We start from the raw sequence: 26313 nt of genomic DNA, 5'->3' as shown, positions 1-26313 counted from the left end.
TTAAAAGGACTTAAAAAATCAAATGAGGGACTGAGGAAAAATTAGGGAAAAAAATAAGAACAGTCCAGTGAATCAAGAAAATTATGAAAAGAAAATCAATCAATTAGAAAAAACAATCCAAAAACTTTAGAAAGAAAATAACTTCTTAAAAACTGGATTTGGGCAAGAGGAAGCTAATGACATAAGACATCAAGAAATACTTTAAAAGCCAAAAGAATGAAAAAGTAGAAGAGAATGAAATATCTCATTAGAAAAACAAATGATATGGATAATGGATTAAGGAGACACAGTATAAGAATTGTTGGACTACCTGAATGTTATGGTTCTGAAAAAGAGTCTAGATACAATATTTGAAGACATTATTAAAGAAAATTTCCCTGAAATTCCAGAACAAGAAGTAAAGTAGAAATAGAAAATTCACTGTTCACCCCCTGAAAGAGATCCCAAGATGAAAACTTACAGAAATGTTATAGCAAAGTTTCAAAGCTTCCAAATTAAGAAGAAAATACAATAAGCAACAAGAAAAAAAAACAGTGTAATTACTGATCTAGCAGCTTCTACATTAAAAGGCAATAAGGCTTAGGACATTATATTTCTTAGAACAAGGGAGGTGGGTTTGTGACCAAAAATAACTCACTGAGGAAAGCTGAGTATAATCCTGAATTAAAAAAAATGTACGTTGAATTAACTGAAAGACTTTCAAGTATTTGTGAGAAAAAGAGCTGAACTTAATGAAAAATTGGACATAGAAGATCCATGAGAAACATAAGGTAAACATTCAAGGCCTTATAAAGGACTCAGTAAGGTCAAACTATTTAGTTTTTATGGGTGAAAATGCTAGCAGTCCCCTTAAAAATGTTTTTGCTTGGGTAGCTAGAAACCTTCCCAGTGAGATCCAGCCTTCAAGGATGGCCACTGTCACCAATATTATTCAATATTTTATTGGAAATCTTAGAATAGCCATGAGAGAAAAAAAAAAGAAATAGAATCAGACTAGGGAACGAGGTAGTAAAAATATCTCTTTTGCAGATGATATGATGATATCCATGGTAAATCCAAAAGACTCAACTGAAAAGTTAGTTGTAACAATAATTTTAGCCAAGTAGCAGGATATAATGTAAACTCACATAAATGTTCAGCATTCCTGTATCACCAAGAAAACTCTGCAAGAAGAGATAGTAAGAAATATTCCATTTAAAATAACTCTAGACAGTATAAAATTCCTACGGGTACACCTGCCATAACAAACCCAGGAACTACATGAAAACAAATAGAAAAAAGAACCTTTTACACAAATAAAATCAGTCTTAAATAATTGGAGAGATATTAATTGTTCATGGGTACACAAGACTAATATAATAAGAATTTTGTATAAAATTTCTCAAATAAAGCTCTCATATCTGAAAGATAGAAAATAGACAACTATCTTTAGAAAATCTATACGAATATGAGTCATTCCCCAATTGAGAAATGGTGAAAGAATATGGACAGGCTTTTTAGTCATATAAAAAAGTGCTCTAAACCATTATTGAGTAGAAAAATGCAAATTAAAACAATCTTGAGATATCATTTTACACCAATCAGAATGGGCAAAATGATTGAAAGGGAAACTAAGAAATGTTGGAGGGGATGTGTAAAATGTGGGATACTAATTCATTATTGGCAGAATCATGAACTGATCCAACCATTTTGGACAGCAATCTGGAATTATGCCCAAAGAGTTAGTAACTGCTTATACCCTTTGACCCAGCAACACCACTACTAGGTGTGTTTCCAAAGATGATTAGGGAAAAAGTAAAAGAACCTATACAGTCTACAATATTTATAGCAGTTCTTTTTGTGGTGGCAAACAACTGGATTTCCTTCAACTGGGGAATGACTGAACCAGTTGTGGTAGAAGATTGTGATGAAGCATGGCTGTCCTATGACAAATGATAAGCTAGATGATCTTAGAAAAACATGGATAGACTTGCACGAAATAATGCAGAGGGAAAGGAGCAGAAGCAAGAGAACAGTGTACGGAGGAACCGCAAAATATTTTAAAGCACAACTTGGAGTGGGGGGCGGAGCCAAGATGGCAGAGTGAAAGCAGTGACTTGCTTGAGCTCTCCCCCAAACCCCTCCAAATACTCATAAAAAATGGCTCTGAACAAATTCTGAAGCAGTAGAGCCCATAAAAAGGCAGAGTGAAACAACTTTCCAGCCCAAGACAACCTGGATGATTGATCAGAAAGGTGTATTGCGGCGCGCAGGCCGCAGCAAACCTGGAGCAGGCCTCAGAGGACTGCATCGCGGGCAGCTGTGGAGGTGTCCAGACTCCTCAATCCGCCAATGCCAAAGGCCGCTTAGAAGGTCAGTGGGAAAAGTCTGTTTCTGTCGTGCTGAGAGAGGAAGGCGGGGTCTCAGCTCCATTCCCCAAGAGCACGGTCCTGGGGGGCAGCTGCTTCCCGAGCTTCCGGCCCATAGACTGAGGGGGAATCCAGTGGCTGATCAGAGAGGGCTTGCAGGGATCTCTTTGCCAGTGCTGAGGCAGGAATCTCTTGCTTTACCCATGTTTGGATCTGGGTCACAGTTCTGGGCAGCGGTGCTGGGGTGAGGAGGAATGCTGATGTGGTGGAGCTTATAGTGGCTGTGGAAAGGAGCCCTTCCTCACAGTTACAGGACAGAAAGGAGTAAACACCTCACCCCTTATCATACCATCTTGGAAGAACTGAAAATTTACAGGTCCCTACAAGTATCTCTGGAAACAGCTGTACAAACCCCCGAAGCTTGGGACAGTACATTCTCCACATGGGAAGCAGACTCTTACTTTAACAAAGAGTTTAAAACTCAAGTAATTGGTCAGGATCATGAGCAAGCCGTGCAAAAAGAGTCAGACTATATTATCGTACTTTGGTGAAAAAGAAGATCAAAATATACAACCAGAAGAAGACAACAAAGTCAAAGCTCCTACATCCATAGCCTCCAAGAAAAATATGAATCAGTCCCAGACCTTGGAAGAGCTCAAAAGGGATTTTGAGAAGCAAGTAAGGGAAGTAGAGGAAAAACTGGGAAGAGAAATGAGAGTGATGCAAGAGAATCATGAAAAACAAGTCAACAGCTTGCTAAAGGAGACCCAAAAAAATACTGAAGAAAATAACACCTTAGGGGGCAGCTAGGTAGTGCAGTGGATAGAGCACTGGACCTGAAGTCAGGAGGACCTGAGTTCAAATCCGGCCTCAGACCAAACACTTGACACTTACTAGCTGTGTGACCCTGGGCAAGTCACTTAATCCCGATTGCCTAAAAAGAAAAAAGAAAAACAAAAAAAGAAAGAAAATAACACCTTAAAAAATAGCCTAAACCAATTGGCAAAAGAGGTCCAAAAAGCCAATGAGGAGAAAAATGCCCTAAAAAGAAAAATTGGCCAAATGTGAAAGGAAGTCCAAAAGATTACTGAAGAAAATACTTCCTTAAAAATTAGAATAGAGCAATTGGAAGCTAGTGACTTTATGAGAAATCAAGATACTGTAAAACAAATCCAAAAGCATGAAAAATTAGAAAACAATGTGAAATATCTCATTGGAAAAACAACTGACCTGGAAAATAGATCCAGGAGAGAGTTTAAAAATTATTGGACTATCTGAAAGCCATGATCAAAAACCAAGAGCCTAGACATCATCTTTCAAGAAATTATCAAGGAAAACTGCCCTGATATATTAGAACCAGAGGGCAAAATAGAAATTGAAAGAATCCACAGATCTCCTCCTGAAAGAGATCCTCAAAGGAAAACTCCTAGGAATATTTTAGCCAAATTCCAGAGTTCCCAGGTCAAGGAGAAAATATTACAAGCTGCCAGAAGGAAACAGTTCAAGTACTGTGGAAACACAATCAGGATAACACAAGATTTAGCAGCATTTAGATTAAAGGACCACAGGGCATGGAATATAATATTCTGGAGGGCAAAGGAGATAGGATTACAACCAAGAATCACCTACCCAGCAAAACTGAGATTAATCCTTCAGGGGGAAAAATGGTCATTCAGTGAAATAGAGGACTTTCAAGCATTCCTGATGAAAAGACCAGAGCTGAATAGAAAATTTGACTTTCAAATACAGGACTCAAGTAGAACATGAAGAGGTAAACAGGAAAGAGAAATCATGGAAGACTTATTAAGATTGAACTGTTTACATTCCTGCATGGAAAGATAATATTTATAACTCATGAGACCTTTGTCATCATTAGGGTAGTTGGAAGAAAAAAATTATATGTATGTAGATAGATAGACAGATAGATAGATAGATAGATAGATAGATAGATAGATAGATAGATAGATAGATGAAACAGGGTGAGTTGAAGATTAAGGTGTCTTATCTGGAGAATAAAATTAAGGGATGAGGGAGGATTATATTCAGAGAAGAAGAAAGGGAGAGGTAGATTGGGGTAAATTATCTCACAAAAAAAAACAGAAAAGAAAAGGCTCTTAAAGTGGAGGGGAAATGGGGAAGGTAAGAGGGAATGAGTGAATCTTATTCTCATAGGATTTGGCTTAAGGAGGGAATAACATACACATTCAATTGGGTATGGAAATCTGTCTTACCCTGCAGGAAAATAGGGGGAGAAGGGGACAATAGAGCAGGGGGATGATAGAGAGGAGGGCAGATTGGGAAAGGGGGTAATCAGAAATAAATCTGAGGAGGGACAGGGTCAAAAGAAAGAATAGAATAAATGGGAGGCAGGATAGGATTAAGGGAAATAGAGTTAGTTTTTCACAATATGTCTACTATGGAAGCGTTTTGCGTAACGGCACATGTACAACCTATATGGAGTTGCTTGCTTTTTCAATGAGGGTGGGTGGGGAGGGAGGAAGAGAGAAAATCTGAAACCTAAAGTTTTAAAAACTTGTTTAAAAAAAGGTTTTCACATGCTACTGGGAAATAAGAAATACAGGAAATGGGGTACAGAAGTCTATCCTGCCCTATATGAAAATAGAAGGGGAATGGGATAAGAGAAGGGGGGGAAGAGATAGAAGAGAGGACAGACTAGGGGAATATTCAGAATGCATGCCATCTTGGGGTGGGGGGAGGCTTGAGATGGGGTGAAAATTTGAAACTCAAAAACTTGTGGAAGTGAATGTTGAAAACTAAAAATAAATAAATTTATATATATAAAAAAAAAAAACCTAGGAGTGAAATAAGCCATGATGACTTATAAACACTCCACGTTTTAAGTTGGCTCATTTTCAAAAAAATTCATGGTGATGTTCCCAGCACCCATAACTGTGTCTTTATTTCTTGGAGTCACCCAAAGAGTCAAATGAAATCTTTTTATTTTTCAGACTTAACCTTACCCCAGTGTCTCAACCCCATAACTTTACCTTCAGGCGTGTCTCAAAAATTCTCCAGATCTTTTTTTTTTAAGTGGGATCAAGAATTCTTCATCACACTAATTGAGCTCTGAATTTATCTAAATGAAATGTAGATGTATAATTACTAATGGTAGCGATTTGGGAATCTCAACTTGCGCAAAGGTCATTAGCTGCTAATGTTTCAACTTTTAGGGTCCAGTACAATCAATGTGTTTATGCATTAATTTATGCTTGACAATGAGGCAGGAAACATCCTGAAATAATTTGCAGATTCTGTTTTCTTCTCTCAGAATTCAAGATTTTTATACTCATTTACAAGGCATACCTTTTCATTTGATCTTTTGTAGTCTGAGCACCCTCTATTACATATACATGCATGTCATTCCTTCCTTTATCTTCCTATGCTATGTTCTTGTTTAATTCTATCCTTGGTAACTCTCACCCTAATTTAGCATAACCTTTAAACACACACACACACACACACACACACACACACACACACACCCCATATACAAAACACATTAAATTTTACTTTTAGTTGCTTCATGGTCTTACAGCAACCTTTTCTCTCTCTGGGCTGGTTGATGTTTAAAAGCAGTAATTAAATTGGAACTGTTCTGACTTGTATTTCTTTGGGGACTAAAGATCCCCTGTAAAATCTATTCCCCAGAGTGACACCACCAAAAAAACTTCAGACTCAGAGACTGACTGACTAAAACTGCTTTGGGCTTAGCAAATAAATGTGTGTCTCCCTATTTTTTTTTTAATTTCTGAGTTGTGGAATTATTTAAAATGGCAGGAATTTTATTCTAGTATTTCCTATACTGCTTTCCTAAGTTTTTCTTCTCTTAATTTTACTGAATCTCTATTTCATTGAATCTTTCCTGAACAGATTCCATGATTGATAAAAAAGTTTTTTAAATTTATGGAATGAAATAAGCATTTCCATAACATAGTAAAATAAAAACAGATTTAACATAAAACTGCAAATCTATTATGTACAACTTCTATTCCTTTTAAAGACCCTTTTATGAAGTAAGGATCTTTCCATTTTGTTTTAGTAAATTTTTATACATTTGTGTTTGTACCTCAAAAGCTCATCAAAATATGCACAAAACTTTTGAATCATAATTTAGAAATTTCCAGTAAAGAATTAACCAATTCAATCTCTCATTTTTTTCTTTTTGTCTGTCTTTCCATCTCTCCACCTCTACTGTGGCCAGTACTTGAAATATAGAGAGAAAAAGGATTTTTCCCTATTTCTCTTTATTTTTTTGTTTCTGACTATTCAACCATTTCCTTTTTGGATTCAGGACACTTACACTGATTTAATCTTTATTCTCTGTATGCCTTTTGGCATTAATACTTTTCAGGCATCTGTTGTGTCTTCCCTCTTCTAAAGTGTTTACATAAGTTGATGCAAAGTGAAGTGAGGAGAACTAGGAGAATATGGTACAAAGTAACAGCATCATTGTGTGATGATCAGCTCTGAGTGATGTAACTGTTCTCAGCAATAAATACAATGAACCAAGAGAAGTCCAAAAGACTCGTGATGGAAAATGCTTTCCACATCCAGAGAAAGAACTCATGGAGTCTGAATGCACAGCAGACATACCATTTTCTCTTTATTTTGGTCATTTTTCTCCCTTTTCTCCTGTTTTTTCTTTCACAGCATGACTAATATGGAAATGTTACATGATTGCACACATATCTAACCTGTATCAAATTGCTTACTGTCTTAGGGAGAGGGGAGGGAGAAAATTTCGAGCTCAAAAACTTGTAAAAATGAATGTTAAAAATTGTCTTTACATGTAATTGGAAAAAATATAAAACTATTTTAAAGAAAAATAAGATATCCCTTATTCCAGAGGTCCATTAATCAGTGGCACTTCTTTTAAACAATGAAACAAGATTTCCCTCTTTTCTTTCTCCCATTTTTTATCCTTCCCTTTTTTTCTTAACCTATTCTTCCTGAAGTTCTCCTTTTCCTAGGGGAATACCAGATTAAATTTCCTTTGTTAGCCTTTGACTTGATTAAGATGCATCTCATATCCCTCTCTATGAGTTTCTTTATTTCTTTCTATATTTTTCAGTGCCTCCTCAAGTTCTGTAATTTAGTTCCACGAAAAACATCAATACATTTGGAAGATAGTGTAAAGATTAATTCCTGATCTTTCCATTATATTTCGCTCACTATTACTTCTTTTTTATTTTTCCTTCCTTTTGTCATTGACCTTCCTGTGATATGTGCCCTCCAGCAGAATCTCTGACTCCCAAGGTAGAGATGTTTAGCTAGTCTCTTCATATATTTCCATTTTTTCCCAGAGTGCTTGGAACAATTCACATCCCCACCAACAGTGTATTAGTGAGCCTGCATTTCCACAAACCTTCCACCTTTGACTTTTCCCATCATCTTTGATCCAATTGCTGCCTCTGAGGTGGAAAACTCAGTTGCTTCAATTTGGATTTCTGTAATTATTAGCGGCCACGAGGTGGTTGCAGTGGATCTACTGGGGGGCTGGAGTAAGGAAGACTCATCTTCCTGAGTTCAAATCTGACCTCAGACACTTACTAGCTGTGTGACCCTGGGCAAGTTACCTAACCCTGTTGGTCTTAATCCATTAGAGAAAGAAATGGCAAACCACTCCAGAATAGTGCCCCAGAAAAACCTATGGATAATATTGGTGTGCTGTTGATGTGGTATGGGCCCAAGCGGAGACCTTTCCCTTTCCCCCAAAAAGAATTTGGGTCCTATTTGTCTATGGACCCCAGAAAACCCTTAAACTTTCTTTGACCTCACTCTTGTCTCAAAAGGTGGCCTGAGGCTATACTTCACTCAGCTAGCCTTCCCTAATCTTTTATTCTTATTCTGTTCTCCCCCACCTCTCTAAGAAGCCCGGTTTTAGGTCCCCAATTTTGATCTTATCAACCTCTTCCTCCCAGGTTTTTGTTACTTTAATAAAAGCCTAGCCCTTTTTTGTCTATTCCCAAGTGACCCTATCCAGACACTCCTGTTCTTCCTAAACTCCTCCCCCAGTCACCCAGATCCTCTTCCCAGCCCCTCCTCTGGTCACCCAAAATTACCTGGCCCCCATTTAAACACTGAGACTTTCTCATGCCCACTCATCCTTACAGGTCACTAATGTTCAGATTCCTTAAGAGTCTGGCTTGTATGGTTTATCTCTAATAATTATCTCTGGATGAAAGAAGATTTGGGTTGATTTTCAGGCAGGGCCCGCTGTATCATTTTGGGGTCCCAGAACCCCGAGAATATGGGCCTCATCACTGTGGTCCACAAGGTTAGGGAGAGTCAAACCAGACTGACCAAGAACAACATATCAGGCACAGTGCTAAGCACAAAGGATACAAAAAGAGGCAAAACACAGTTCCTGCCCTCAGGGAGCTCCCAGTCACATGGGGGACACCACATGCAAATGTTTACAAAGAGAGCTATATAGGGGATAAATAAGAAATAACTAACAGGGATATAGGGGAATTGGGAAAGGCTTAGTGTAGAAGGGGGCATTTTAGCTGGGACTTAAAGGAAGCCAGAAAGATCAGTGGTTAGAGCAGAGGGTGGAGAGTATCCCAGGCATGGGGAATGGCCAGAGACAATGCTCATGATGTGGTTTAGGGATTCACGGGTCCTGGGACCCCAAAATCACAACACACAGGTCCTGCCTAAAAGAATTCGACCCAAGTCTTCTTTCAGCTAAAGACAAGGTTTATTAGAACATCCATCATATTGAGCAGACTCTTAAGGAGTCTGAACATTAGTAAACTATTGGCTAGATTTTAAGAATCTGACCAGTGGCTAGATTTTAAGAATCTAAGCACTGGCTATATTATAAGAATCTGAGCATTTTAATGGAGACAAGATGGACCTTATACACAGAAGGCCTGTGAGAGGGATCTAGGAGTGGCCAAGTAGTTTTGGGGTGATGGGAGGAGGGGCCTAAGGTCATCCGGATGGGAGTGGCCAGTAAACTGGGGTGAACAGAACTCCTGGGACCTGGACATGGACAATGGAGCCTAGCTAGGATTAAGTGTGGGAGGGGAGATTGGGTGTAGCCATAATGAAAGGCCATTTGGTGGGATTATAGCCTTAGGGGAATGCCAGAAATTTGGCCAAGTAGGAAAGTCCAAGGTTTTTCCTTTCTAGGGCTCAGATCCCAACCCCATGACTGGGAGCTGAGAGCTGGAGGATCTGGTGAGTGAAACCTCCAGGAGGGCAAGGTCACTGGATGGAAGAGGACATGTAGGGGAGAAAGGTGTAAGAAGACTGGAAAGGTGGGAGAGGGCTGAGCTGTGCAGGGCTTTGAGTGCCAAAGAGAGGGCTTTGTATTTGCTCCTGGAAGCAGTAGGGAGCCACTGGAGTTTCAGTGGGAGAGGGGGCTAATGTGGTCAGACCTGAACTTTGGGGAAATGACTTTGGGGATGAACAAGAATGGGGAGAGCCTTGAGGCAGGCAGACCCCTCCCCCAGCAGCTGTTGTAATTCTCCAGCTGTGAGGTGATGGTGTTTTTTGTTGAAAGGTGACTGAGAAAGCCTAATATGCAGTATAAATGTGAATGATTAAAATTCATTATTACTTGGTAGGGAAGAAGGGGGCCTGGTAAGTGGGGAGGGCAGCAAGCTAAAGGTCTTTGCTGCCTGCCCCCAGGCATAGAAGAATAACAGATCTAGGGGAAGACCTAAATCCAATTCAGTTGGTGGGGGAGAGAAGGGGGCCTGAACTGAGGTCAGATTCCCCAGCTCAGAGGAAGGAGGTGTCTTTGCTTGGAAGCATCTCTGTATTATTGGGGCAGGACACCACTGACCCCAGGCCACCCAACTAACCCAGGCTGAGTAAAGTGACCCTGGGACGTTAGGCCCTCCCCTTCCCCCATCTCATCCCTACATGCCTGGGCTGGGAGGAGGAGGGGCAGAGAGGAGCCAAGGTTAATCAAGCTTGGCTAGGAAGACTAGGGGGTAGGGGGAGAAAAGATATAAATAGTGGGAGTTATGGAAGGCTGAAGGACAGATCTCAGGGAGCAGTCAGTCTCTGTCTTCACTCAACTCTTTCTAGACAGACTGAGAAGACATCAAAGAACCCAAAGCCTTTGGCCAGAGAAAGTAAGTCTGGGTCTCAGGTGCCCTACCCCCTCTCCCAAACCCTGGTCTCAGCAGCCCTGCAGCTCTCTGCCCTGCTCCCACCTCCTTTGGTAGATAAACCAGATAAACCACCTTGGGAAGCAGAAAGGAACTGTTTTTCAGAATCCTTTTTGTCTTGTGTCCCCCTCCCCAAGAATCCTCCCTAATTCCTAAGAGAGAACTCTCCAGTGGCCTGTGCCGTCCTCCCATAGTGGGAGGCTGCCTGGTAGAGGAGGGAAGAAGGGTGCATTTAAAATCAAGATCTGGGTTCGAATCCAGCTCCCCCAGGTCCCACTATCATTCTCTAATATTTATTTGGTGCTTTATATGTGTGATCTCCTGGGGTCCTCACAACCCTGCCAGGTAGGGGCTGTTATCCCCATTTCAGAGATAAAGAAAATGAGTTTGAGAGGTGCAGTGACTTTCTTAGCTAGGACAAGTCAGGAGGATTCTTAACTTGGGGCTAACTGACTCTAGGCCCAAGGTTCTACCCACTTAGCTTTCGCTGCTAAGTCAATGAACCTCAGTGGAGATCAGCTCAGAAAAAAGCCTCAGGAAGGTTTAGAGTTGGAAGGATGTCAGAACAGGATCTTGGAATTCCCTACTGGTATAAATTATGCCCCAGGCTGGAATCCTGGCTGTTCCTTAATGCCCCTGTGACCCTGGGCCAGTTACTGACCTCTCTGAGCCTTGTTCCTCCAGGCAAAAGGAGGGCTTGGAGCTCTGAGGCCCCTCCTGGCTCTAGCCCCTGGTCCTCTGAGAGCTGGCCCCTTGAAAAATAGACTCCAGCCTGTGAAACCATCTCTGTCCCCACTCAGCTTCCTGGTTCCCTGCTACTCTCCTACCTTGGACGGCATCCCAGCCCAGGCTGGGGCCCAGGCTCAATTGGGAGAAGACTTCAAACACACTTTGGGGACCTGAAGAAATCCTCATCCAACCACCAACTCTCTCCCTTGCTCTTTTCCCAGACCAATTAGGTTCCTGTTGTCTTTTTTTTTGCTTAGGCAATTGGGGTTAAGTGACTTGCCCAGGGTAGCACAGCCAGTAAGTATTAAGTGTCTGAGGCTGGATTTGAACTGTGGTCCTCCTGACTTCAGGGCTTCTGCTCTGTCTACTGCACCACCTAGCTGCCCCCTGTATCTTTTTAACCTTCCCTCTTCTATGCTCTGCCCTTCTCCCAGGAACTGTCTCTGGCCTCCTAGTCATTCTCTCTTTTCATATTTAATGAAACAAACATCAAATACCCATCTCCCCTCCTCCCCCCAGCACTGGCCCATTTTCAAAAGTTATTCCAAGTAGCCTTCTTGGCCATTGAGGCTCTACCTGGTCTCATCCCAGCTGGGATCCCAAGCCCCTTCTGCCTCCTGGTCTCTGTAGGAGGATGGGGGAGGGACATGAAGCCAAAGAGCAGGAGTTAAAGTGGGAGGCAAGTCCTCTCCCTGCTCAAAAGAAGTTCACTTCCCAGCCTGACCCTCCCTGCTGCCCTCCTCCTGGGGCGGAGTCTCTTCCCTGGGGCAAGTCCAGGGCCTTTATTGTCATTCCAGCATCCACCCTTCATTTGAATCATTCTTCTCTCTCACCAGGTCAGCTGGCTGAGGACCCACTCCTATTCCTAGGAGAGCCCCTGGAATCCAGGAGAATGGCCCCTGGGACCCAGACAGCCTCGTCCCATCCCCAGGTGAGTGCATTCCTCCACAGACCTCGCCAGCATCAGCAAAGGTGGAATCCAAGAGAGCCAAGGAAGCTTTGTGCTGTTTGATCAAAGGGGAAACTGTGAAGTGACTTGCCCAGGGTTACCCAGCCCCAAACTGTCTGATGCTCCATTGGACAGGGGTCTTCCTGCTTCCATCCCTGTTCCCATTCCCAGGATTCAGATGAAGGCCCTGTGATCTTGAACCCAGGCTTGCTGGCGCCCCAGGGGCTGGCCCACAGTGAATGGGAATGAAACCTTACTGAAGCAGTAATAAATGAGCAAAGCCTGTCACATGCTTGGGGTCCTAGGAGGACCTTCCTGCCCACCCCAGCTGAGGCCCAGGCAGGGAGACTGACTTGTTATGGGTGTCAGTGTTAATAAGTGTCAGGGATGGGATTTGAACCCAGGACTCAGGAATCTAAGGTCAGTGGGCAGGGAGTTTGCTTCCCATTACACCATGCTGGCTCCCACACATATGTGTGTGTCTGCGGACATGTGTGTGCATGTGGAGGGAAAGCACAGACCACTCTGTGAAAGAGAAACGAAGGCTCTGCCCTCCAGGAGCAAACATTTTCAGGTGGGGTCAGGGGCCTATGGGGAGAGGGGTCGTAGCAGAAGATGGGGGTGTTAGCAGGATTTTACGAGCCAATCTCTGACCTGAGAGTGCCTGATGCAGCAGGCCAGAGACCAAGTGCCCAGTAATTAGTTCATTTCCTTAGGAGGCACAGATTTGCAAATCATAATTCCCTTCTGAAAGGGCAGGGCTCTTGGCATTAGCAAGACCCACCCAGAGTGGGTGGGGCAGAAACCCTTGGAGCTGCAATCTCTTTGCCTCCTCCTTTGGAGCCACAGACTGCATCACTGTCAGCAAACCTGGAATCCAAGAGAGCCAAGGAAGCTTTATCCTGTTAGACTTGGGTTGTCCTTTGCCGTGCTGTGGCTGAGCAGACCTTGTTCTGGTTCTGCTCATGTCCTCCTGCCTCAGGCCGCACAAGCTTTACCAGGTCTCTCTGAATCCCCCTCATCGCACCTTCTTAGGTCAAGTCAATGAGCATTTAGAAAATGGCTCCTTTATTCCAAGCCCTCTGCTCACATATTGGTTGTGCAAAGAACGTTTAAAAAAATAACAGTCCCTGCTTTCCATGAGCTCCGTCCTACTGCAAGAGACATGCCAGCATCTCTTTCCAAACAAGCTGTTTACAGCGTGGATGGGAGGCACCTTGAGAGGGATGGCTCTGGCATTGTCAGGGTCCAGGAAAAGCTTGTTTTCAGGTGAGATTTAACTGAGACCTGAAGGAAGCCAGGAGGCCCAAGTGAGGAGGGAGGGCATTCCACAAATGAGAGACAGTCATTGGGAAGGCACAGGGTCAGGGGATAGAGTTCCTTTGTCAAGGATCAGCCAGTAGGCCAGTGTCCCTGAATCAGAGATGGGGTGGAGGGGAGGAAGGTGTAAGAAGACTGGAAAGAGGTTGGGGCTGGTCATATAGGGTCTGCTGTGTGCCAGGAGCCATATAAATATTCATTCCTTTGATCCTGCTGTGAGAATTGTTAGGGTCCTTGCTAGGGACAACCAGAATAGAAGAGCATGGGTTACAGACAGACAGCAACCTGTTGTTTGTTTGTTGACGCATTCCTTGAGTGGCTGATGGACATGGGTGTCTCCCATTTCCACAGAAGACTTACAGATAGTCTCTCCTCCTGAACTCCATGACCCATCCTTTGGGTGGGCTCCCAGAGGTCTTGTAGGGAGGCTTACAACGAACTTGTGGGTAAGATCAGGTTAGGGCACAGAGAGAGGAAAAGGAAGACTTTTAAGAAAAGAAGCAAAATGTGAATGTACGGTTAGAAAGGTCTCTAACAAAGCTCTTTAGCAGAGCTACTTGCACCAGTCCAAAGAAAACCCCATTTGCTAAGCCCTTCTGCATTGTTAGACAGAATAACAGGACAAGAAGTGAGTCCTGTGAGTTTTCTCAAAGAAAATGGGGAAGGGAAATACTGAAGGGGACACTGAGTACATTGATGTAAGGAATAGCCAGTATAGCTTTGAATGGATTTAGTCATCATCTCAAAAACTCACTTTTACAAACCCACTTGCCATATGAAAGCTTCTGTGGTGAGTTGGGGGATATCAGTGCAAAAGATGTGATTGTTTTCTAGAGTTAAAGGAGAAAAGAGATTGGGAGGGGGTGGGATAAAGATGTCCAGAGAGCAGCACTGGGACAGAAGGATTGGGCCAATTGAGAGGTCTTTCCAATGAGAGCAGGGCCGCTGGGCTTGCTCTAGAGGGCTGAGTAAAGCAGGAATCATGGCATGAAGGTGGGAACAAAGACCACTTCTTGGTCTTGAAAGGCTACTCAGTTAGAGTACAGGTAGGCCATCTGACCTCTCTCACCTCCTGGCTCACACCTGCCTGGGAACTGCAAGCCCAGCACTGGATTGTCAGGAGACGTAATTATCTCAAGGAAAAGCGCTACTTCTTCCATCCAGGGAGTCTGCCAGGACGAGGAGTCCAAGGCAGAATTTGCCTAGAAATGTGGGCCATACAGAAAGGAGAAGGACGTAGGGGCCTCTGTGAATCAAAGCCTTTATGAGAGGGTCCATGAGTCTCTTCTTACATCAGTCCTGAGGCCCCAGGATCTTCTTCCACCATTCATACTCATTGCTAGAAACTCAGCCTGCTGTTGTCTTCTCTGCTCCTATTCCTGGTCTCCATCAGCTGCAACATCATGGCCATGGGAATGACCCCTCTTCTGCCTTGACCTTGTTCTAGTCCACCAATTTCTACCCCAAGGCTCTGATTCTACCTGGGCCAAAATGCAACAGACTGGTTCCCCCTGAGAGCTCCTCTTTCCTCATCTGCCCATCAACTCCCATTCCCCCTACTTCATCCTATTTTGGGCTTCAGACCCTTCTCTTTCTGAGTAGAAAGTCTACTTTGACAGTAGACTAAGCCAAAGGAGTGGGCCCTGTATTTTGCGGTGCTGGCAGCAGATGGAACTGAGTTTGTCCTAAACTAAATTATTATGTGGTCTCTTAAAGTCCCATGGATCCCTGTCAGTGGGTCATACCTTCTTAGAAAATACTTTGGCATTAAGGCAGTATGTTCAGAAAGTATAAAGATAGGAATGAAGAACCTCCTTAGATTAAAGTGACTCTATCCTGGTATCTTCATGCAGTCAATCTAAAGCAGAGTTGGGGAACCTGCAGGCTTCAGGCCACATGGGCCTTCTGGATCCTTAAGTGTGGCCTTTTGACTAAATCCAAATTTGATAGGACAAGTTTGTCAGATTTAGCAATTAAAGCACCAATGCTATGTTTGGAGAGAGTACTTTTCATCAAGGAAGGATGACAGCCAAGTTGTGTAAAGGGGTTAAGGCCCCTGCCTTAAGTGGGGGCAGCCAGGCAGCCCATGGTAGAGCACTAGGCTTGGAATCCCAAAGACTCATCTCCAGGAGGCCAAATTGGGCCTGAGACGCTTACTAGCTGTGTGATCCTGAGCCAAGTAAGTCAGTTAACTCTGCCTCAGTTCCTCCTCTCTAAAATGAGCGTGAGCAGGAAATGGTCAACTACTCTTGTATCTCTGCCTAGAAAATCTCAAATGGGACCTACAAGAGTCAAACACATCTGGAACAGGTGAACAGCAACTAAAGAGTGAGTGAGAGAGGAAAGTAGAACGTTCAGCCAGATGTTTCAAGGAGTTTGGCTGAGAAAAGGAGGTGACATAGAATGATGGCTCAGGGGTGGTAAGGGTTTAGTAAAGGCTTCTGTAAAGATGGGGGAGATGGGTATGTTTGAAGTCAGTAACAAATGTACCGGCTGATACAGAAAGGTTACAAATCTGAGGGGATTAGATGTGGAGAATGACTGAGTATGCTAACTGCTGGGAAGGGCAGGATAGGATGGGATCAAATGGCCGTGAATCTGGTTGGCCTTTGCAAAGACAAGGCTCCCACTTTCCTGGAAAATGGAGGAAAGAAGGCACTGTAAGGTCCCAGCAAGAGGTTTGAGAAGGAGAGAATGTAGGCACTTATTCACTCTACACTTATTAAGTGCCTCCTGTATACCAGGCACTGTGCTTGGTATGGGTCATACAAAAAGAGGCCAACAGCAGTGTCTGCCCTCAGGGAGCTCACAGTCTAATGGGGAGATAGCAAGCACACAGTTATGGACAATGGACAATGGGATATAGTTAATAGAATGAAGGCTCTAGAATAAAGGGGAGCTGGGAAAGGCTACCTATAGCAGGTGGGATTTCCCTTGAGATTTGAAGGACCCCAGGAGGCCTCAGTGAGGAGGCAGAGAATTCCAGCCATTCTGGAGAGCCAGAGAAAATGCCCAGAGCCTAGGGGTGGAGTGCCTGCTTCCTGGCATAATACAGAGGCCAGTGCCATTGGGTCACAGAGAAGGTGGAGGAAGTAAGGTATAAGAAGATTGGAAAAGTAGGTGACTTCTAAATCATGGTGGGCTTTCAAAGCAAGATTCTCAGATGAGACTGTTGGGGTAGTCACTAGTCAGTAAGCATTTATTAAGCGCCATCTACTTAAGTTTGAAAGTAGTGCAGCCAGGTGCAAATTTGGAGATGTATGAGCTGAGCCTCCTTCTGTGGAGGTTTGGAGCACATGAGCTCACCCCATGGTGAGGAAGAGAGACTGGTGGAGGATGGGGAAGGAAAGAGGTGTGCAAGAGCTTCTGATAAGCTCAAGTTAGGGATGCAATAGATGAATTACCAGTGAAGAAAAGCATGTCCTTGTCTCCTCATGGTTCCCATTATGAATGAATACAATGCAAAGAAGAGCCTTGATTCAGAACACTAAGTGGAAAGAAAAAATTTTATAGATAGTTATGAATCTAAAAAAAATCAGGAAAAAACTAAGGAATTCTTTAATTGCTCAGAAGTTCAATAAGAGAAATAAAGGAAGGTAAAGGTGAAATGTACTTTCAAAATAGAAAATAAATCAGACTTTTAAATAAAATCAGAAGGACAAAAAAGTGAGATTTTTCTCCACAAGAAAGAGAATTGTATCAAGATAATACAGCTTTTTTTTTTTGGTGAGGCAGTAGGGATTAGGTGACTTGCCCAGGGTCACACAGGTAGTAAGTGTCAAGTGTCTGAGGCCTGATTTGAACTGAGGTCCTCCTGACTCCAAGGCCAGGGCTCTATCCACTGTGCCACGTAGCTGCCCCTATAATACAACTTCTTCAAAGGGAATCATACTATTCTGCTTGAAATGAAAGAGCATCAGAAGCCCAAGTGTGTTGGCCAAACATGTTTTGTGTGAAACCGATTGGAAAAATGGATGAGCCCTCCCAGGTACCAAAGGATTGGAAGAAGTGTCTGCTTTCTTGTATGCTATCCATCAGTCTGGCTCTTGACTCCTGATTTCCAATGTTCTAGAGTTCTAACAGGAGGCTTAAATAATTTATTTTTCATAAGCTGTCAATGTGTTTCTTATTCATTATCTCAATCACTAACCCCACTGCATAAAATATTACATTTTAATGAAGGAAGGAACCCTCCTGTCTCCACATAGTGACTCTTATTTCTCTATAATTAAATATGAAAATGAATGACTGTATTCCATTTACAACTGAAAGCAATCATAAAGGAAAGACAGAGGATATTTTGACTGACACATCATTACAGACTTTTAGGAAATTTACTTGATAATTTCTTTGTTCTCTCCTCAGGGATGACTGTTAAGTTGTTTTTTCCCTCCAAGAATACACAGTACTTACCAACTTCTCATAAACCCTTCATAGACTAGTCTTAAAATGTCACTTAGGACACAGGAGGAATTACACAGACCTCACTTTCTCCTCTATAGATTCTTATGTGTCACTTATAGAGCACATATCTTCTCCCTAATTCCATGGGGGGAAGCCTTGTATAGTAAGACATTTTTCTATCTTTTATTATTCCATCTTGATTCTCACTTCAAATGTAAAATGCTTTTCTCCATAATCCATTGGATTCTTAATGACTGATTTCAAGTGTTGCCTGTGATACTCATAAAGGTTATACGAGTTTTAGGCAAATCCCTTTTCTTCCTCTTCTGAGTGGATAAGAATTGGACTAGATGAATCCTGGAGTCGCTCTCTCAGCTCTCAATGATGTGACTTTTGATGGTTTAGGAATTGGTGACATTGAAGGATGTGGCTGTGGACTTCACTAAGGAGGAGTGGGGCCCCTTGGATCATTCTCAGAAAGAACTGTACAAGCAGGTCATGCTGAAGAATGTCCAGAACCTGCTGTCCCTGGGTAAGAACCATTTCCTCTCTTTTCTTGGTGTTAATTGTCAGGCCACAATTAGCACAGGTAGCAGAGAATGGATCCGTAGTCTGGTGCATCTTAGCCTCAGAAGCTGCATTGAATGCACAGCCATCTTTGTGCACCAACTCACCATGCACTTTGGTGTTCACTTGTAGCATTTTCAAGTTAAATAATTTTCCACCAATCAGGTGTCTTGCCCTGATTCCATATTCCTCCTCCTTGAAAGTTCCTGACACCTTCACTGAAAATGTCATGCTTAAAAGAATAGGAAGGGATTCTGGCAAGGCATCAGAATAGGACAAAAAATACTTGGCTTTCCAAGAATCTCTGAAAGGAAGAAAATAAATTGCTTCAAAGTGCACATTGACAAGTAGAAGTTGTCCTCCTGACCACTTGACATTTCCTTGGGAAGGATCTCCCCTCCCTAGGTGGAGGTTTGGCCCAACTGAACTGCAGACATGTCCAGCAGACCCTGCTGAATTAAAACCAGAGAACTTTGGGGGTATCTAGCTGGCCTATGGCTCTGCTTTTGAGCTTTTGCCTCAGGGACAGTGTGGAGGGCTTGTGGCAGATAGCTGAGGGGGAAGACTGAAGCACCCTTTGCTCTGGCTGCACACCAGGCAGTTGTGCTGACCCAGACATTGTGTCAGGCTGTGGCTGTGGCCATGAAGGATTGAACCCACCCCGATGGGTAATGTAGGAGAGGGGCAGAGACCCTGCTGACTATGAACACTTGCAGGAGAGCAGAGTCCCTGGTTTTCGTTCTGGTTCCTGGGCATAGAAGTGAGGTGAGGTTTACCGCAGCAGACTGCAGGGAGTGGGAGCCTTTGCTGTGACAGTGTGGCTGGTGGCCCTGGCCATGACTGAGGGGAAGGGAGACTCCAACCCAAGGTTGGGCCCCCTGACAGAGCTCTAAAGACAACGGTAAGAAGGTCCTGACCCCTGGGGTATTTCCCTCCACATCTCAGGCCTAGAACCTGACAGTAATAATTAGTGTCTTAAAATAAAAATAAAAATCACACTTAGAGAAAGAACCTAAGCATAGATAGCTCCTATGGAGATAGAGAAGATCTGCATCCATTCTCCGAGGAAGAAAATGTAGTCTAAAAAGGCACTCCTACTTAAAAGAGAAATGTAAAATGTTTACCAGCCCAAAAACAATTTTTGGAAAAAAATAAAAAGGACTTTGAAAATCAAACTAGAGAAATTGAGGAAAAATTAGGAGGAAAAAAAATAAGAGCAATCCAAGGAAATCAAGAAATTATGAAAAGATCAGTCCTCTTAAAATGTCATCATGACTTCAGTGGTTTGAAAGAAAAGCTTGAGCTAATTCCAGAAGATGAGTTGATTCTAAAAAATAAAATAAAAAGTTAGTTGAAACAATAATTTATCATAGTAACAGGAACAAAAAAGTACAAGAAGAGATAGCAAAAACTACCCCATTTAAAATAACTCTAGACAGTATAAAATACCTTGGAGTCCAACTGTCAGAACAAAAAGAAACAATACAAAGTAAATTATAAAAACCTTTATATACAAATAAATTCAAATTTAAATAATTGGAGAAATATGGATTGTTCATGGGTAGGCAGGGCCAATATAATATAATAAAATGGAAATTTTTTCCAAACTAATTTAAATGTTGAATACCATTCCCGGTAAAGTACCAAAATTATTTTTAATGAATTAGAAAAAGTAATGAGAATACTCATTTGGGAAAAGAAAAGGTTAAGAATATCAAAGGAATTAATGAAAAAAAAAAGTCAAGGAAGGACGTTTAGCAGTTCTGAATGTTATGCTGTAGTATAAGGCGTAAGTATCAAAACTCTGGTACTGGGTAAGAAATAGAAAAACAGATCAAATCCTGTATTCATGTAGCCACAAGTAAACACAATAACCTTGTATTTGAGAAGTGTAAAGACTTAATATTTTGGGATAAGAATTCATTATTTGGTAAAAATTGGTGAGAAAACTGGAAAGCAGTGTGTCTGAAACTATACATACACACACACACCTATTTGTAATGGTTGCCAACTGTGGGGGGAGGAAGAAAAAAAGAGAAATTTATATAATTTTGTTGTAAATTTGAAAGGAATAGGAAGTTATCCATAGTGTATTTGCAGTTTTCTGTGCATCATCTTTTTAATTGCACTAAGTTATGTTAATGTTTGTGTCATTACATACATTTTTAGAAAATTTTAAAAGTAATTTGTTGAAGAGGTGGAAATAGTTTATTTCAGTGGCCTGTGAATTTCCATGATCTAAGCACCGCTGAAAACCTGTGATGGTTTATAAGCAAGGCTCGTATGGGCCAAATACACAGTTTGTCTGTGTGCTTAATATCCAATATGATCAATCTGTGGTTTCATGACAGTTTACAGAATCTATCAAAGTATCTGAAATGATTGCCAAAATATTTAAAAAAAGAAAGAAAACCCAGGAGTTAACATAAAAGAAGGTTATGCTGCATGTTAAAAGGTTTTTTTAACAGGTAAAACAAATTAAGTAGCAAGAGGTAAAATAGTGCAGTTCTCACATATAAGTGAATCCTCTTGGAATAAGGTGGGAGTGGAGGGCTAGTCATGTTGGAACAGTCTTATAGGATTAACAGAAGAAGAAGTGGAATATCGAAGTAAATATATTTTAGAAAAAGAAATTGAACAGGCCATAAATAATCTTCCTGAGACAAAAAGCATGTGGAGCAGCTGGATTTGAAAGGGAATTTTACCAAACAACACTCATTTCGATTAAAAACCCTTGAAAGTATAAGTAGTTATAGATTTTTCCTTAAGTTGACAAAAAAAGAAAGGATTGACCTGAACAGGTCAGCAAGCATTATTTGTAATGCAGTAAGCTGGAAGCCTTCCCAGAAGATCAGGTGTAAAACAAGGATGCCCATTGTCACCTAGATTAGTCAGTATTGTATTGGAATACTAACAATAACAATAAGAAAAGAAATAGAAGTAATCAGAATAGGGAATGAGGTAATAAAACTAACTTTTTTTTGTAGATGATAGGATTATATACTTAGAAAATCCCAAAGACTTAATCAGGTAGTTTGTGAAAGCAGTTAATAATTTTAGCAAAGTAGCAGGGTATAATTTAAACCCACATAAATCATCAGCATTGCTATATATCACCAACAAAACCAAGCAGGAAAAGATAGTAAGAGACACCCCATTTAAAATAACTCTAGACAGTATGAAATTCCTGGGAATCCACTTGGGAAAACAAACCCAGGGACTACATGAACATAAATACAAAAAATATTTTATAGAAATGAAATCAGATTTAAACAATTGGAGTGATATCACAGATCTTGCATAGGTGGGGCCAACAGAATAAGAAAGACAATCTCACCCAAACAAATTAATATTATAAAGGCCAACCCAGTTAAATGACTAAAAACTTATTTTGCAGAATTAGTAAAAATTAATATCATTCATCTGAAAGAACAAAAGGTCAAGAATATGAAAGGAACTAATAAGAAACAATGAAAGGGAAAGAGGTTGAGCAGAAGCAGATTTTAAGGCTCTAACTTTCAAAACTATGCTGTACTGGCTAAGAAATAAAAAGATAGAACAATGGAACAAACAAGACATGCAATTTACAGTAGCAAATATAGATAGAAACTTTGTTTTTGAGAAATGGAAGTTCTTAAGATTTTGGGGTATGAATTCATTATTTGGTAAAAAAAAATTGATGGGAAAACTAGAAAGAAGTATGGCAGGAATTGGAGATAGCCCAATACCTTAGACCTTTTATCAAGGTCAGGTCGAAATGGATATATGACCTAGACCTAAAGAGAGATACTACAAGAGAACAGAACAACACAGAACATAATTTTTATACTTACTGATGGGAAATCAATTTATGAATGCAAGAGAGAGAGAGCAGAGTGAGGTGTCAAATAATTTTGATTACATTAAGAAGGTTTTCATGATTAGTCACCTAGTTTTCCAGTCATGAAATCCAAATAGAGAACTTCAAATTCAAGTCACCTTGGAATATTATTTTATACTCAACAGAATGTCTAAAGTGATTGAAAGGGGAAATGACAAATGTTGGAGGGGATGTGGAAATATTCAGACACTAATTCATTGTTGGTTGAATTGTGAACTAAGCCAGCCATTTTAGAGAGCAATCTGAATGATGCCCAAATTATGACCCACCAATAAGACTACTCAGTCTATTTTCCAAGATGACTAGGGGAAAAGGAAATGAACTTAATGTTTTTAAATATTCCTAGGTGCTCTCTTTTTGGTGGCTTGAAATTTCAGGGATGCCCCTCAATTGGGGGATGGACAGAGAGAGACTGAGTACAACCTGAGGTAAATGGTCAGTGGCTTCCGCAGTGCTAGAGGATGTTCAGTGGTGAATACTATGAAAGTGTTCAGCCCATCTCTCCATCATATAATTTTCAATAATTGTTGTGGCTCCATCAGCACTGAGTAGTTGATGGGCACCATGGGTCTTTGGCCCATAAATAGCCTTCAGGGCCACATACAAGTTCTTTGCATTGTTACTATCAGCGTAAAACTGAATGTCACCTGCCTTCTTACTGAGCCAACAATCCTGCATCTCTCTAAGCTTTGCTGGTACTTCACTTCTCATGGAGTTAAAGTTAAAATATCTTCCTAGGTATGGGTGAACTCCCTACTGGTATGATCTGTAGAGTTTTGATTATCTATTTATGAGGTTGTGAATTTCCCCATCGTTTTCCTCAAACCAGTTTGGATGTTTACAAGTGTTCTATTCCAGATGAGTAGATGTGGTCCTGCACAACAAATCCCTGAAAGCTCCTCCCTTCTCTGCTGGAATGCTGCAACCCCTGTGTTGGCTCAGCTTTCTCTCCAAGTTATCCACTATCTGCTGTCCCCGGGGGAATCACTCTAGGCTGGTGACATAAAGTCTGGCCACCATCTTGCCTTATGGCTGCTGTTCTTGTTGAATGTGAATGTTGAGCTTGGAGTGAATAAGTCTGTGATGGGTCCAGCACTCTGTGGTGTGTACCCCCTTTCTCACGCACGGCCTGTCTGTCTCCTCTCCTTACAATGGCACAGTCTGTTGAATGCCAGTGTTTGCTCCAAGAGTACATTTGTTGCATTTAGGTGATAAGAAGGTCATGAGCCACATAACTCTCAAGTAACTGGTGCTGTTGCATAAGCTTTTGTGTGTATATCTTTTGGTGTATATGTGTTTGATTATTTGTTTTCTTCAGCTGTAGAGACCAGATTCGAAGTAAATCAGGTGCCTAGAAATCTTGGAATTTTTGTGGAAGAACGTGACCTGCACAGATTCATGAGTGATGGTCCCTGTGGCTTCAGTTGGAGAGAAATTCATGACTCCAATATCAAGTTAGATAAAAGTCCAAAGAGTGACTGGGAATTTGATGAAATTGGAAAGAAATTCAGACAGTCTTCGATCCCAAATCATTGTAAGAAAATGAGCTCAGGCAATGACTGTGTTCAGGATGGTGAATATACCAAGTGCTTTACTGAAGGGCTAGAGCTTTTTCATTCCCAAGAGAAGGCTCCTGAAATGCCAGGGTATCCAGGTAACCAATGGGAAATGGCCTTGAGCTGGACTTCAGACCTCCTCAGCCATGAGAAAAGTGATACTGGAGAAATGCTTTCTGCAAGTAACAAAGGTAGAAAGTCCTTGAATCAGAACTCTAAGCTCACTACTCATCAGCAAATTCCCATCAGAAAGGAGCCTGATGAATACAATGAATGGGAAGCAACCTCATCTGAACACTCATCTCTCCTTTGCCAGCCTAGATTTCACCCTGGGATGAAAAAAAGATATGCATGTCCTCAGTGTGGGAAGGCCTTTGGTTGGAATTCAGATCTTGATACATCTGAGAAGATTCATACTGGGGAGAGGTTTTATAAATGTACTAAATGTGGGATACCTGTCTACTTCAAATCACTCCTTCTTGGCCTTGAGAGAATCCACACTGGAGAGAAACGTTATGAATGTAATCAGTGTGGAAAGGCTTTCACAGGCAAGCAAAGTTGTGCTGCCCATCAGAGAAGCCACTCTGGAAAGAGGCCTTTTGAATGTAATGAATGTGGAAAAACTTTCAGACAGAGGTCCCATCTTGCTGCACATCAGAGAATCCACACTGGAGAGAAGCCTTTTGAATGTAATCATTGTGGAAAGGCTTTTGCACAGAGGGGTAATCTTACTGTACATCAGAGAATCCACACTGGAGAGAAACCTTATGAATGTAATCAGTGTGGAAAGTCTTTCACAGTTAAGAGGTATATTGCTGAACATCAGAGAATCCACACTGGAGAGAAGCCTTTTGAATGTGGTCAATGTGGAAAGGTTTTCAGAATGAGGCAGAGTCTTGCTACCCATCTGAAAATCCACAGTGCAGAGAAACCTTTTCCATGTAATTATTGTGGAAAGACTTTCAAATGGAGATGGAGTCTTGATATACATCAGAGAATCCACACTGGAAAAAAACCTTATGAATGTAATCACAGTGGAAAGGCTTTCACACAGAGCTCCAGTCTTGCTGCACATCAGAGAAGCCACTCTGGAGAGAAGCCTTATGAATGTAATCAGTGTGGAAAGGCTTTCACAATGAAGTACAATCTTGCTGCACATCAGAGAATCCACACTGGAGAGAAACTTTTTGAATGTAATCAGTGTGGAAAGGCTTTCACACAGAGCTCACATCTTGTTGCACATGAGAGAATTCACATTGGGAAGAAACCCTAGGAATGTAATTAATGCAGAAAGGCTTTCAGACAGGGCTCCAGCATTGTTAAACATCAAAAAGTTGATACTGAGGAGAAATCTTAGTAATGTTATAAACGTAGAATAATTTCACAGTGACCTCAGATTTTGCTAAACATCAGAGAGTCCTACTTGACTGCTTTGGAAAAATCATACTGGCCTTTCGGTCAGAGCTGTAGCAAGTGGCTCGGCAGGCAGCAGCAAGTTCCCCAGCTTTCGGCCCTCTCTCTCCGGCTTTCCTTCTCCAACTCTAACACCTTCTCCCTCCCGTAAACATGACCTCCTTCTCCAAGGACTTCCTGGCCGGTGGCATCACCACTGCCATCTCCAAGACTGCAGTGGCCCCCATCGAGAGAGTGAAGCTACTATTTTTTTTAACTTATTTTGATTTATCAACAATCACTTCCATATGCTTTTGAGTTGAAAATTTTTCTCCCCCTTTCTCCCCACCCCCTCCAAGATGGCACACAATGTGATATAGGCTTTACATTTACATGCCCATTAAACATATGTTCACATTAGTGAAGTTGCAAGTAAAAATTAAAACCAATAGGAGGAACCATCAGAAAGATGAAACAAAGCTCAACAGAAGGTAAAAGTAAGTGATAGCGATTTGACTTCCATAGTTCTTTCTTTGGATGTGGACAGCATTTTCCATCCCAAGGCCTCTGGAGATGTCTTACATCCTCCTAATGCTGAGAAGCGTTCAGTTTAACAATCTTAGTAGAGTGAAGCTACTATTGCAGGTGCAACATGCAAGTAAACAAATTGCTGTAGATAAGCAGTACAAAGGCATAGTGGATTGTAGAGTCCGAATTCCAAAGGAACAAGGGGTCCTTTCCTTCTGGTGGGGTAACTTAGTAAAGGTCATCAGATATTTCCCCACCCAGGCCCTTAACTTTGCCTTTAAGGATAAGTATAAGCAGGTGTTTTGGGGAGGAGTGGACAAGCACACACAGTTTTGGAGGCATTTTGCTGGCAATCTTGCCTCTGGTGGTGCAGCTGGAGCCACTTCCCTCTGCTTTGTCTACCCCTTGGATTTTGCTAGAACCGGCTTGGCAGCTGATGTTGGGAAATCTGGCACTGAGAGAGAATTCAAAGGTCTGGGAGACTGTCTTG

At 41.7% G+C, this 26313-nt stretch overlaps 1 protein-coding gene across 1 annotated transcript in view; it reads left to right on the top strand.

Annotated features, from left to right (window-relative positions):
* The window catches only part of LOC110220099 (ADP/ATP translocase 3-like), a 50943-nt gene that overhangs the window by 12250 nt on the left and 12380 nt on the right, over positions 1-26313 (top strand). Inside the window, 6 exon segments of the mRNA XM_078146277.1 lie at positions 12097-12199; positions 18306-18432; positions 24452-24625; positions 25465-25550; positions 25787-25792; positions 25929-26313. Of these exon segments, the coding sequence (XP_078002403.1) occupies positions 12097-12199; positions 18306-18432; positions 24452-24625; positions 25465-25550; positions 25787-25792; positions 25929-26313 (881 nt within the window).

Source organism: Phascolarctos cinereus, unplaced genomic scaffold (genome assembly GCF_003287225.1).
Source record: "Phascolarctos cinereus isolate Bilbo 61053 unplaced genomic scaffold, phaCin_HiC Scaffold_726;HRSCAF=1367, whole genome shotgun sequence".
In the NCBI taxonomy this organism is placed as follows: domain Eukaryota; kingdom Metazoa; phylum Chordata; class Mammalia; order Diprotodontia; family Phascolarctidae; genus Phascolarctos; species Phascolarctos cinereus.
The sequence above is the reverse complement of the archived record's forward strand: the minus strand, read 5'-3'. Positions and strand labels throughout refer to the sequence as shown.